The following is a 14,134-nucleotide window of genomic DNA, read 5'->3' on the forward strand; positions in this document are numbered from 1 at the left end:
AAACCCACCCAGAGCGAGATGCTCAGAACCGACATCTCTGTCTCGATGTGTTTCCAACATGTGCCGTGGCACCACTGACTTAGCACTTCATTTTCCTCAAATGGGCTTTCACACACAATATCTCAACAGTTTCTCACAAGCCAGGGAGATTGGCAGGGTTATTGCCCTTATTGTAGATGAAGAAATTGAAGCATCAGAAACACTGGCCAATGTAGCCTGGGAACTTGGGTCTTCTGAGTACAAATCTAACTCTGCCCTCTAGCACCTACCTCTCTAACCAGTAACCTGTTCTCTAGGCAGTGGTATCACACACAGACTCGGGCCATGATTAGTATCTGGATTAATCACAGGGTTTCTCTTAATAAATCACCACGTGAGCTTTCTTTTGCTTCCTTTTAGAAATGAAGGGAAAGATTATGACTCCTGGCTACACCTATTAAGGCGTAATGATCCTAGTTTCATTATTTCCCTATTTGAGCAAGGCTTGCCTGCTCAATATCTGCTAAATACCACTAAATGGGTCTGGGGGCCTGCAAAGCCATCAACAAGTTTAGCCAGCGATCTGGGGGGTGGGGTGGGGTGGGGTGCTGTCCCATGTGTGCAGGCCTCAGGCTCAGCGGTATTAAACTGGCCACAATGACCCACTCCTGGCTTTGCGAAGATGAGGTCACTGTGCCTTTTCCTTTCATTGTTCCTTCCTTTCTTTTCTTTCTTTTTTTTTTTTTTAAGCATTGCATTTTATAACACATAATATGTTATTTCCTCCTCTCAGTGCGTCCCCGTGAGGAGGCATGGAAAAAGACTCTGGAAGCTGGCCAAACTAATCTCTGGGTCTTGAACTTAGCTCTCCTGTATGCCATGCTGGATAAATTCTACCCACCTGTCCTTTTACTGCCCTGTTGGAACAGACACATGTTACGCCATTTTCTCCATTCTCAGCAGCGACCACAGAGAAGACATCGATCATTGCCATCAAAAATCAGAGACTCCGTGCCCTACACGAAAGACTGAGGGACCTTTGGCAACTCTGTTCACGTCGCTATTACTTCTCCCTTCTCCCTCTGAGAAGGCTTTCCTTTCTCGGGTTCGAGTAACATTGGTATTGTTTCTGCCTTGGTACCCTACAACTCCCCCTGGGTTTCAGAACAGGGCCATCAGCACCATCCAGCAGCCACATGTGGCTATTTAAATTAAAATGAAACAAAATTTAAAATTCGGTTCCTTAGTCCTGCAAGCCACATTCCACGTGCTATTAGGCATAGGTGGCTAGTGGTTAGCGTTTTGGACCACTTCCATCACAGCAAGTTCCACACAGCACCATTTTCGAAGGTTATGGGCACTCAGCAGATGTTATTAGCACACTCTCACTTAGAGTAGCAACACTGACAGGGTACAAGTTTCTTCCCTCTTTCCATGTATTAAGAGTACATGACTTCCATCAAAACCCAGAATATATTACTACAAGTAGTAGCATTTTTATTTCAACGAAACAATACCATTTTCTAGAAAACACCTTATGACTGATGAGTCAATGTGTCCCTACAGGGCACTTGTGGTACCGTTTTGTTGCTAAGTTGTTCTGTTTTCATAGCAAGAAATGTATATATTGTACAGCACAGGGAATATAGCCCAATAGTTTCTAATACCTGTAAATAGTGTATAATCTGTAAAAATGTTGAATCACTATGCTGTACACCTGAAACTAGGATAACACTGTAAATCAACTATACCTCAATTAAAAAAAAAAAGCTCGGGACTGATGCATTAATCTTAATTATACATACATAATTTAATCATAAGCTAACTTCATGATTGGGCCATCTGAATGACGTAACAAGTGATTTACCTGGGATATGCCACATGAATCATACAGACATACAAGAAATGGGGCTGGAACCACTGTCAGATGTTCCTTAACAGTTTATCCGAGATTCCCCGCCTATACGTTTTTAAAACAATGATTGTTTGCAAGGATGTTTAATCTGAATGGGAACCTAACTCAGCCTTCATCCTTCTCATTTTTCTGAAGGACAGAATTGCTCCTTTGTCACTTAACAAGTGGAATATTGGATGGCTGGGTTGTATTATCTTTTCCAAACATGCTCCAATCAGGTGCCTGCCTGTCTGCCAGTCTCTTAAATTAATGCGCTGACGACAACTTTTTGTTGTTGTTTTTACAAAAGATAGTCCCTGCCTGGCATGTAGTGATAAATTTCTCTCTCATCTCTAAATCCCAGAGAATCATTTCCAAGGATGAAACAATCCCCTTTTCCACCCAGAATCATGCAATAGAAATACCAGCCTATACACTTCAAAACAAAACCTCCAGACATCAAAAGACCGTATCTCTGCCTATCACACTCATGAAATGTCAGGCAAGGGAAGCACCCAAACCAAACCCAAAGCTTCTTTATTGACTTGAACTGCCAGAGGAGTCAGAATATTCGGCTTTTTCCCACTTCAAAAACTCAGTTTAGCATTTCACTTGCTAAAACTAAACACTGTCCTATAGAAGAAATAGAAAAGTAGGTCACTCACTTCCCCAGGGTAACTCCAGGTCATCTGAACTCTTGTGTTCAAGGGAGTGGTGGCCGTGCAGTTGAGGGTGAGAGCATGACCTCTAAGTAATCTGACTGGGCTTGGCGTGCTTATTTGGACGTCTGTGATTGTGTTGGCTGCAAGCATAAGAAATCACATTAAAAAAAAAAAAATCAACGTTTCATTAAGCAGATAAACCCTTGAGTATTCTGGCTTATGCTCATGCTTTCGGAACATCACTTACTTTGTCGAAGCGTGAGATAGTTTGTCTTGTACTCATGTCCGTTGACTGTTGTTTCACAGGTCAGAAGCCCTATTTCTTTGTATGTTGCATTTGATATTATAAAGCCCTTCCTACTGTCCCACGTTATTCTTTTTCCATCAGGGATCAGAGTATCAAATGGAAACTGGAAAAAAGAAGAAACATGCTTTCACAAAATCGTATTAGCGCTGTGATAAGAGATTCCCTCATAGTTTGTGAAAATGTCATTTTTACCGCAACTAAGAATAGTGCAGGCAAAAACTCCAGGTTGTCATAATTGGTTTAGTTTTCTTTGCATGTAGGAAACGATACATTAACTATGACAAATTATAGTAAGCAGGATAGTTTGTTATCAGTCTTAGCAACAAGCTGCAGCCACCTAGGGTAGACCTAGTGGTCATGTCAGAATTCTAGCGGGAGCGCCCGTATCCCTTTGGCCTCTGGGAATCTCTGTTATAAACTGGCCTGATACTCAATAGAAAAATTAATTAGGATTTTTTCCATTAGGGCTGCCAGGTTATCCTCTTGGTCTCATCATCGGGAGCTTTTAACAAGCCATACCTTGTCCTCTCATTTTGCATGATTTGTTAGAGGTGGCTGTCTTAAAAGGACTGTACAGGGCTTCCCTGGTGGCGCAGTGGTTGAGAGTCCGCCTGCCGATGCAGGGGACACGGGTTCATGCCCTGGTCCGGGAAGATCCCACATGCCGCGGAGCGGCTGGGCCTGCGCGTCCAGAGCCTTTGCTCCGCAACAGGAGAGACCACAACAGTTGAGGGGCCCGCGTACCGCAAAAAAAAAAAAAAAAAAAAAAAAAAAAAAAGGACTGTACATAATTCCTGGTCCCCCAAGATTCATAGCATTAACTCGGCACTCACTGGGGTTATCCCTCTGGGGAAGACTGAGGGTACTGACTCTGCACCTGGAAGGGAGGCGCCCCGAAGCAGAGGCTCCTGACCATGAAGAGAGCCGAAAACGGATGTGAGGCCAGAGAGGAGTTATGAATGACATGCTCGCAAATCCCGAGAAGTATTCCCAAACGCAGTGAGGCCAAGCAGAAGTAAAGAGCCCACGAGCTGATTCTCTGCTTATGCCCTCTCCTATGTATCAAGGACTTAATTTGCACCTTCCACCTTGGGATTAGACTTTGTAAAGGGCCACTGTCTCATAGAGCAGCCCAGCCAAATTCCCCTGATGCCAGATTGGCAGCCAACTCCAGAGGCAGTGGTCTGACAACTGCTTTCATCCCCAGCTGGAAAAGGGGGGAAAAAAAATCAGATCACCTCCTCACAACAGATTATAAAGATTCATAGCGTTAACTGCCATAAAGAAGTTTCAAATCCTCTCTCTCTTCTTTAAAAAGAGCACACACCTTACATCACTCTATCCACAATATCCTTTATATATATATTGCTTGTGGAAGGAGTGAATCTGACTGGGATTTGTTATCTGATGGCAAGTGATTTCTATTCCAAAAGCACTAGTTGTCTCTCCCAGTGAATATGTCTGCATTGGTGTATGTTACCAGAGCGTTACGTGGGTTTGACATGAACTGCATCCTGTTTATGAAGAGCGGAAAGCAATTCAAGGATGCATTTCATGTTTTAGTAAATTAGGATCCTGTAAGCTTAGGAATGCCCTGCATTCCGGGGTGGTGGTGGGGGAAAGAACCTTCTAACCTGGTGCAAACTATTAAAGGAAAAACTCAGAAAAATGTAAGTCAGGGATTGAAATCTGGGATGCTTTAAAAACATGTGAAAACAAGCACGTACTGAACCTACAAGAAAGGTTGGCTGACGGACTTGGTCTGCACAACTTAAAAATACATTAAATTTTCCTCTGAAGTGTTTCTCTTACTCTATCCATTACTGCCACTAGTTGTAGTTCATTGACAAAGTCACTTTATTTCTAGCTGACAAGAGCTAAAATAGCAAAAGACTACAAAGCTCATCAGCTGTGGCGGTGTGTGTGTCATAAAGAGGCAGACGGATGGGCAGTCTGGAGACACTGCTGAACAGGGAGGCTTGTCTCCAGCTGACCGGGGCTCTGCTGAAGCAGGCATGGGAAAAGGCGGGAGCAGCAAGTTAGAAGAGAAAGGACAGTGAGAGAAAACGATCTTCTGTTAATTTCATGTCAGCATATATGTGTAACAGGTTAGAATATTTTCAAAATATATGTGATAAACCAAAATCCTGGTTAGACTGTTATGCTTCTCTCCCTTTTTTTTTTTTTTTTTTTTTTTGTATTATAGATCTGGGTGGGAAAACACAGAAGATAAGCTTTCCCTCCCAAAATGTTTGCAGGTGGGAGTCTGGGAAAGTTCCTCCAACAGACAAGCGATCTGCATTAGGGCGAAAAGGCAAGGGGTGTGCATGAAAAGAGAAGCTTCATATCCTCAAGGTTTGTTCCATATTAGTCACAGACCAATTATCATCTCGGACTCAGAGGGGTAATGCCAGGCTATGGAAAACATCACGATAATAAATTTTTTTTTTAATTTAATTTTATTTTATTAGTTTCTGCTTTATAACAAAGTGAATCAGTCATAACGATAATAAATTGATTATTGGGCATTAAACTGTTGGATATGTAACGTGAACAGCTAATCCTTGAACAGGCCTTGCCTGTGCCAGGCATGATCCTAAGGGCCTTCCGAGCACCTCAGGTAGCCCTCCTAACAGTAAGGCTACTGTAAGGCTATACAGGTTCAGTAAGGCTCTACCAGTAAGGCTATACAGGTTCCCTGTAACCTCTCCCATCTCTCCAGTGAGGACTCTGATGTGCAGGGAGGGAGGTCTGATAACTTGCCCATTCTCCAGCGGGTTAAGTGGTAGTGGGGGTGGTGGTGGTGCAGAAAGAATCCAGGTGGTGTGGCCCCAGCCCCGGCTCTGAACCACTCTGCCCCGCCTCCTATGCAAACTAAACCATTAGCAAAGGATGGCAGGAACATGGAGTTAGAAGACAGGACACGGGCTCCAATGCCCAGTGTGGCCTGTGGCCTGGACGTCCCTGGAACTCCCTGGGAACCTCAGTTTTTTCTTCCACCAAGTGAGTTTGACCCTGCTGGCGTTTCCAGCTCCAACATACTACAATTTTATATTTCCTGGCGATGACACCCAGTTGTGATGGAAGCCGAGACCTGTCACTGATGGACTATATTGAAGATTTAAATCAACAACTTGGGGGAGTGAATGCAAGGGGAGCAGACAGGGTGACGCCTCATCACATTTCAGGATTCAGGGTCAACAGGTGATACTGAAAATCACTCTGAACTCATTCAACTTGAGGACCATCACCACCAACCCTTGCTGAGTCCCTACCTCTGCGTGATGGGCAGTGCTCGGTGCTGCCTGGGGACAGCCTGCACTTTTCCTCTGAAAGCTCTAAGCTCTCAGGAGCCACTAGAGTTTTCCATGTGGGAAGTTTTTATCCAACTCTCAGACTCAGCACAGGCCTAAAGTTACTGCAGCTGGCATGTCACATTTTAGGGGTTTTATTAGATTTCACTCTGGATCTTTTTCCTTCTCTACATGCACAATTATACAACATAATATGAAGAAAATCTCATTTATAGCTTTTTTTTCCCCCTAAGAGGTTAAATTTGGATGCCCATCGGAAGATAAGCCTTTTGTTACAAGGAACATCCCAACTCAAACCAAAGCGATAGCTCTTAAATGCCTGGCGAGTCAGGTACCCTGCCTGACAGTTCTTCCTTCAGCAAAAATCTGCATTATTAATTTGTATACACGATAGAATTGGTTTTTCTGACATTTACAGACATTCGAATTTGTGGCAATACATAGAAATTTTCATGATTGTAGCTCTTTCATTATTCACACAGATTTATGCTCAAGACATTATCCTTTTAGTCCATTTAAGTACACGCAGGGGTATAACGCCTAACACTTACATAGTAAAAAGCTGTTACAGAAAGTCCGCCGAGAAAGCCGAAATGTCTCTTAGATAACTATTCCAGAGACAGAAAACAACTCAAAATTCAGTATGCTCCCTTGCAGTAAAAATCTTGTGAGAGGAGCACTGCTCAGTTTTACCTTTTTTAAAGTAACAGTGATGTTGGGTGATGTAACCCGGCAGGGGATGACGACCTCCTTCCCTTCGGTCATATTTACAATTTCCGGGATTTCACTGTGCATCTCTAAGAAAGGTCTACCTGTATCTGAACAAGAAGAAAATGAAAACACATAAACATAAATGATTGTATTATGAACATGCAGACACTGCAGCTGGCGAGGCAGCATGGGCACCACCAGTTACATCATTCTCCTTTCAGGTAACCCATAAATCCACATTCTTCTCTTAGAATCTGGCGCTCTGTGTTTCTGTTTCTCTAAGAAAACCGAATTCCTTATTCAGGTCTTAGCCTTCCATCAGGGAGCTCTGATGCCCTACTTTGCAATTGTGACCTGGGGGGTGGGGGGAACAGTAAAGGTGAATATTCTGCATAAACTGCTTTCCACAGCTATGCTAAGTGCCTCAGGAAGCGCCCTCCAGAGCCTTTGTAAGAAGTCAGAGGGGGCGGGTACAAGGGCCCTCTGTCTTAGGAGCACAGATGACAGCGGATAGCAGCAAGCTGAGGTGTCAAGTTGGAGAGAGGATTAGCATTTGAATGACAGAAGCACATGCCTTCGCTGTTTTCCAGAGCTTAATGGCAGACTAATAAGATGAGAAGGTCCGAGCTACTTCGGGGGAGGGGGCGGGCTAAACGCAGGAGCAGCAGTGCGAATACCGCGTTTATTTCACGTGTATGTGACATCCGTTTGTTTAGCAGGCGCTGCACATCTACGAACAGCAAAGCATGCGGAAGTGACACAAAGAGGTCTGGAAAGGGCTTTACCTAATCACCGAGAGACCACCCTTAAAAGTACGGCATTGCCGACCACAAACTGGCACTTGCCATCTACCTTTACAAGGATTAAATCATGAGCCGCTGCAGCTGCTGAACTTCAACACCACCTGAAAGGAGCTCAGGGTGGAGATCAGGAATGAGGCGCTCTGTGCTCTGGGGAAAACTGGCAGAACAGGTCTTCAGATAGTTAGATATTTTATGAGCCCAATTTTTGCATCTCCTTGTATCTAGAAAAGCACTAAAATTCTTCAGGGTGACGTCTGCTCCTCCTGACTAGAGGCAGGCTTCTGCAAAAAATATGTGCTTGGTCACAGGTACTCCCTCTTCACACCAAAGTCATATATATACCCACCTTCTCCCCTATCTCTTTGGAGCTGTTTCTCAGAGCTATCTGAAATGCTGCCTCCCGGGCTATAGTCCTCATTTTTGCCCCAGATGAAACTTAATTCACAGCTCTCATGTTGTGCACTTGTTTTCAGTTGACAGAATTTTGCCAGTCTCAGGGGTCAGAAGGACTCAAACCACCCGAGCGGCTTCCCTGCAATACCTCTAGGGACCGGAATGAGCATCCTTTCAGAAACATTCTCACAGTCCACTGTGCCCTTGCCCTTGGGACGCCACTGACAACGATCCCTTCAGGAGATACTGTGCTCTCAGCTTCTCCCCTTGGCTCCAGCCTTCTGTGCCCAGGTGGAGAGAAGTCCTGTGAGGACTCTCTGTCTGGACCCTCACCTGCTTGCTGTGGTTTAGGAAGCTCATCCTGGATGCTGAATGGAGAACGAAGTGGAGAAAAACAAGAGCATGAAGGAGGCCATGGCTGCCTGGACTAAATGGGGGCTGCAGACATTGTTATGGATTGAACTTTGTCCCCACCCCCAAAAATGATATGTTCTACCCCCCCAGTACTTCAGAATGTGACCTCATTTGAGTCAAATAGGGTCACTGCCAATAGAATTACTTCAGTTAAGTAGGGTGGGACCCTAATCCAATATGCCTGGTGTCCATATAAGACGACGGCCACGTGAGGACAGACATACAGGGAGAACGCCACGTGGGGACGAAGCAGAAGGGGAGCGATGCAGCTGCAGGTCAAGGATCGCCGGCTGCCAAGGATCGCCACCCCCAGAAGGTAAGGAGAGCCAAAGAAGGATCCCCTACAGGCTTCAGAGGGAGCATGGCCCTGGTGCCATCTTGAGTTTCTAGAATGTGAGACAATAAAGCTCTGTAGTTTTAAACCCTCCTCCCCGCCGCCCCCCCCAGAAGTGACAACGCTGTAGCCTGCTGAAGGTGAGAAAGCGTGACATACACTAGAGGGGGCCCTAGAGAGACCGATCGCCACAGCCTATCTTGGATGCCCTGAGACACGGATCCCTACTGGTTGTCTGGGAAGCCTCGCTGGGCCAGCCCTTCCTGCTTCTACCGCCTGCGCCCCAGCCCGTCTCAGCGGCTTTGCCAACATCCCCAGGACTCTCGTCTTACAGCACTTATAACACTTCTTCTCTGGCTACACATGGGATGATGAATTCCTAGGAGAGGAAACAGACCGTATTCATCTCTGCCTCATGTGTATTAAGTGAATGAACACATGAATGAATTGCTCTCCAACCCTGTCATTTTACAGATGAGAAAACAGAGGCGTAAACAGGTTATAGTGCCTTGTCTCGCTGTGAACAGAGCCAGGCCCAGAGGCCAGTTTCTCCTGAGCTCCAGCCCAGGGCTCCTTCCCTGCCCCCATCCCCTCATCACTGGGCCCGCCTCCCCCCATCATAGGAAGGGCCTTCGTGGCAACTGTTTTTCAGAGATAGGATGATTGTCTCAGTTCCCATGTGCTATGCCACACTACCCAGTGTTGCAGGAATTCTGAGAGGTCGCTCACCGAGGGACAGGGCTGGGGTGGGGGCAGGCTTTGAGACGGGCCCAGCATGAGGCTCAGAGTCGGGATGGATGGGTAGCGGGGAGGCAACAGATCTTGGTTAAGAGCACACACTTTAGGAGAATTCCCTGGCTGTCCAGTGGTTAGGACTCTGCGCTTTCACTGCCGCTGAGGGCGCGGGTTCAATCCCTGGTCCCGGAAAGCCGCAAGGTGTGGCCAAAAAAAAAAAAAAAAACCACACACACTTTATAGCCGGGGTTCAAATCCTAGCTCCATCCCTTCCTAGCTGTGAGCCTGTGGGAAAACCGTTCTACCCTCTGTGCCCCATTTGTAACATCTGCCTCAAAGGGTTACTATGAAGGTGACATGAATTCATACATGTAAAGTGCTTAGAATGGTACCTGGCAGACAGTACAATACTATGTATGTGTTAGCCGTTAATTTTCTCCTTCTTATGAGAGATTTGGACTTACGGAGAGAGGGCGGTTAGGATATATGAAAATCCTAAATCATACTCATGATCTAAACTATAAAAAGTACAAATCTATATTCATATAATGGCATAGAAAAAAGGCAAAATGAATACACTAACATGTTAGCAATGATTATCTTTGAGTGTTATGGGTCGTTGTTATTTTCTTATTTACCTTCTGTATTTGTCAGATTTTCTAGAATGATCATGTATTATTTTATAATAAGATTCAAAATTATTGCCTTTAAGTCTCAAATTCTAAAGCACCATCCAGTTTTACTTGAGGAAAACTATACATTTTGTATTTGATTTACTTCGGTTTTGCCCAGTATACTAGAAGGAGACATTAACTACCACATTTGTAGTTACATGTCTGTTAGGAAGGCTCAGTGGGTGTAGCATCTGGAGAGAGGAAAAGTTAATTATACAGAGACAAAGATTCACTTATCAGCACGAAATTCCTCCCCTGAATAAAATTGCTGAGCTAGACATCCAGGCAGGGACTATTGGGACTTGATCATTCCTTTCCTTCCTCCTGTGAGTCTATATTTTTGTCTCCTTTGTGAGTCCCAAGGTAAACACAAACACCAGGAAATGGTTTAATTCACGTAACCAAACGGTAAATCCTTCACATTTAAACTTACTGTCTCCTTAAGCAACCATTTTCAACAAAGGACACGGGCATAAAAAGTTCCTGCAGGAAACAGTAGACCTCAGTGCAGTCATTTTTAGGCCTATGAATGCCAACCCCAAATGAAAATAGAAGCGGCTAATGCAACGTGCCTTTGAATTGTGCCTTTCCCTTGCTCACTTTGGATCCCTCAAACGCTTGAATTTTATGATAGCTACTGGCCTTTAAAAGCCAATACCAATTTTAGCACTGGGCCCACTGTTCAGAAATATCAGGACGTCAATGATTTGTGTCCATCCCAGCACAATTCAAAACACATCATCTGTAGCACAGTTAATCGTGGCATTTTAAATCCGCTATGTTTGCAAATGAGCTTATGCCTGTAGATACACACCCATACACCCACACACAGAATATTCTCCAGGCTTATTAATAGTATATTTCCTCTGCAATTTGTTTCAAGGAAGGGCTAAGAATGAACTTGCCTGACATATTATAATACAAACATTTTTTGTTTTGTAGGACCACAGTTACAGAAGAGGTCAAGGTTCCATTAATATCACCAGTAAAACCACTTACTACTCCCAAAGGACGCATTTGTCTTTGTCACAGAATTAAAAATGACTTCCAAACCCAGCCAGCGCTGCAGAGTGGTTTCCTGAGACCAAATTGGCTGGCTGTTGAAAGAGTGAGGAAGAGCTGCTCCAGAGATTGCCGGTGTACCCACGGTGCAGACACACTGTCACCAGGGACTCATGCCAACACCAGCGACGGGGAGGTCATGCCACCCTCCCCTCTCTGAACTCTTAGAACTCAAAGCAGTGACAGGAAACTGGCACAGAATATGAGGTTTTCTCATCCAGTGGGAGTAGCTGGGCTGTCATCTTTCAGGACAACAAGCAGGCTAGGACATAGGGAAAGGAAAGATCAAACAGGGATCCTTGTTCAGAATGGTATTACGTGTTTTTTCCTTTTAAAATCTGTCATCACTCTGGCACATCAGGGCACGCAGACACAGAGGCCCCAGCACGGCAGTCCTCATGCCACTCCACTTCCCAATGGCATCGCCTGGGAGTTCTTCTACTGGGTTTGGAGCAAGTGAATGACCCAAGGATTTTAGGGAGCTTTTCAGACTTGAAGAGGAGTTCAAGAGTAAACATCTTGTTTCCTAGCACTTGTTCATTCCCATGATTTTCATAAACTTTTTCTTGATTTCCTTTCCCTTTAATTTCATTTTCCTTACCTATAAGTCCTGGTCAGGAGGACTTCTAGTTATTTTCAAGGAGGATGTGATTTTAATTTATTGAGGACGAAGTGAAGAAGATAAGAAACTAATTAACCAATCCCATGAAAAGGATTCTACCTAGACATGAGGGTTTCCACATCGCGCAAGTCTTTGTGTTGTGGACCATTCCTAGTGCTCAAGGAGAGTTTGTTGACTAGTGAAATAGTTCATTTGAAATATGAGCAAAAAAAAAAAAGAAAGAAAGAAAGAAAGAAAGAAAGAAAGAAAGAAAGAAAGAAAGAAAGAAAGGAGGCAATTTCTTCTTGACTTTCATTGCCCATCAAAGCTTTTGAGAATTCAAAAAAGAGCTTTGGAGCAACCACAAGAAAGCTGAAATAGCTATACTAATATTAGATAAAATAAACTTTAAAACAAAGTATGTTACTAGAGATAAAGAGGGCATTTTGTAGTAATTATAGGGTCAATCCAGCAGGAAGATACAATAATTATAAATATATATGCAACTAACAACAGAGCGCCAAAATACATGAAGGAAAAACTGAGAGAATTGAAGAAAAATAGAAAATTCAACAATAACAGATGAAGATTTCAATATCTTACTTACAATAATGGACAGAACAACTAGACAGATGATTGAAAAGGAAAGAGAGGACTTGAACAACACATAACCAACTAGACTTAACAGATATAAACAGAACACTCCACCCATCACAGCAGGATATACATTCTTCTCAAGTGCACATGGAACATTCCCCAGGATAAACTACATACTAGGTCATAAAACAAACTTCAATAAATTTAAAAGGATATAAATAACACAAAGTATGTTCTCTAACTACAGTGGAATGACATTAGAAACCAATAAGTGAAAGAAACTTGAGAAACTCACAAATATTTGGAAATTAAATAACACACTCCTAAGTATCTAATGAATCAAAAAAGAAATCAAAAGGAAAATTAGAAAATACTTAGAGAATGAAAATAAAGACACAACATACCAAAACTTATGGGATGGAGCTAAAACAATGTTTACAGGGAAATTTACAGTGGTATGCCTATGTTGAAAAAGGGAGAGAGATTTCAAGTCAATAACTATCTTCTACCTTAGAACTCTAGATAAGGAACAGCAACCTAAACCTAAAGAAAAGAGAAGGGAGGAAATAATAATAAAGATTAGAGTGGAAATTAGCAAACCAGAGAACAGAAAAACAATAGAAAAAATTCCATGAAACCAAAAGCTAGTTTTTTGAAAAGACGAACACAATTGACACTCCTTTTGCCAGACAAGCCAAGAGAAAAGACAAACTAATAAAATCAGAAAAGAAACTGTAGATATTACTACGAACATTACTAAAATAAAAAAAGCATTATAAAGGAATAGTATAACTGTATGCCAATAAATTAGATACCAGATGAAATGGACAAGTTCCTAGAAAGACAAAAACTACTGAAACTAGCTCAGCAAGAAACAACCTGAATACACCTGTAAGTAAAGAGATTAAATTAGTAATCAAAACACTGTCTACAAAGAAAAACCCAGGCCCAGATGGCAAGTGAATTCTATCAGACATTTAAAGAAATAATACCAATTCTTCACAAACTTTTCTTAAAAAATAGAACAGAAGGGAAAACTTCCCAATTCATTTTATGAGGCCAGTATTACCCTGATACCAAAATCAAAGACATCACAAGGAAACTACAGGTCAATATCTTTTATGAATGTGGATGCAAAAAACTCAACAAATTCCTAACAAACTCATTACATATAAAAGAATTATGTACCATAACCAAGTGGGATTTGTTCCAGGAATGCAAGGTTCGTTTAACCTCCAAAAATCAGTGTCATTAATATACCATATCAATACAATAAAAAAACCTATATGATCATTTCACAAGGTGCAGAAAAAGCATTTGACAAAATCCAAACCCCTTTCATGATAAACACAGTCAACAAACTAGGAACAGAAGGGAACTTCCTCAATCTGATAAAGGGCATACACCAAAAAAACCTAACAGCTAACATCACACTTAATGGTTAAATACTGGATGCTTTCCCCCTAGGATTAGGTACAAGACAAGGTTGTCCACTCTCACCACTTCTATTCAACATTGCATTAGGGGTTCAATGGCTATAATGGCTATTATGAAAACTGCTGCAATAAACATTCCAGCCAGTGCAATTAGGCAAGGAAAAGAAATAAAGGGCACCCAGATTTGAAAGGAATACGTTTTCTCTATTTTCAAATGA

General features: G+C 42.9%; 1 protein-coding gene across 3 annotated transcripts in view; it reads right to left on the reverse strand.

Annotated features, from left to right (window-relative positions):
- Positions 1-14,134, reverse strand: part of FLT1 (fms related receptor tyrosine kinase 1) — a 175,594-nt gene that overhangs the window by 116,572 nt on the left and 44,888 nt on the right. For all 3 annotated transcript variants that reach the window (XM_081214954.1, XM_081214955.1, XM_081214956.1), the window contains exons 4-6: positions 6,850-6,974; positions 2,783-2,945; positions 2,539-2,675 (exon numbers count right to left, since the gene is read on the reverse strand). In XM_081214954.1, the coding sequence (XP_081071080.1) occupies positions 2,539-2,675; positions 2,783-2,945; positions 6,850-6,974 (425 nt within the window). The remainder of the gene's footprint in view (positions 1-2,538; positions 2,676-2,782; positions 2,946-6,849; positions 6,975-14,134) is intronic.

Source organism: Mesoplodon bidens (assembly GCF_964165515.1).
Source record: "Mesoplodon bidens genome assembly, chromosome: 17".
Taxonomy (NCBI): domain Eukaryota; kingdom Metazoa; phylum Chordata; class Mammalia; order Artiodactyla; family Ziphiidae; genus Mesoplodon; species Mesoplodon bidens.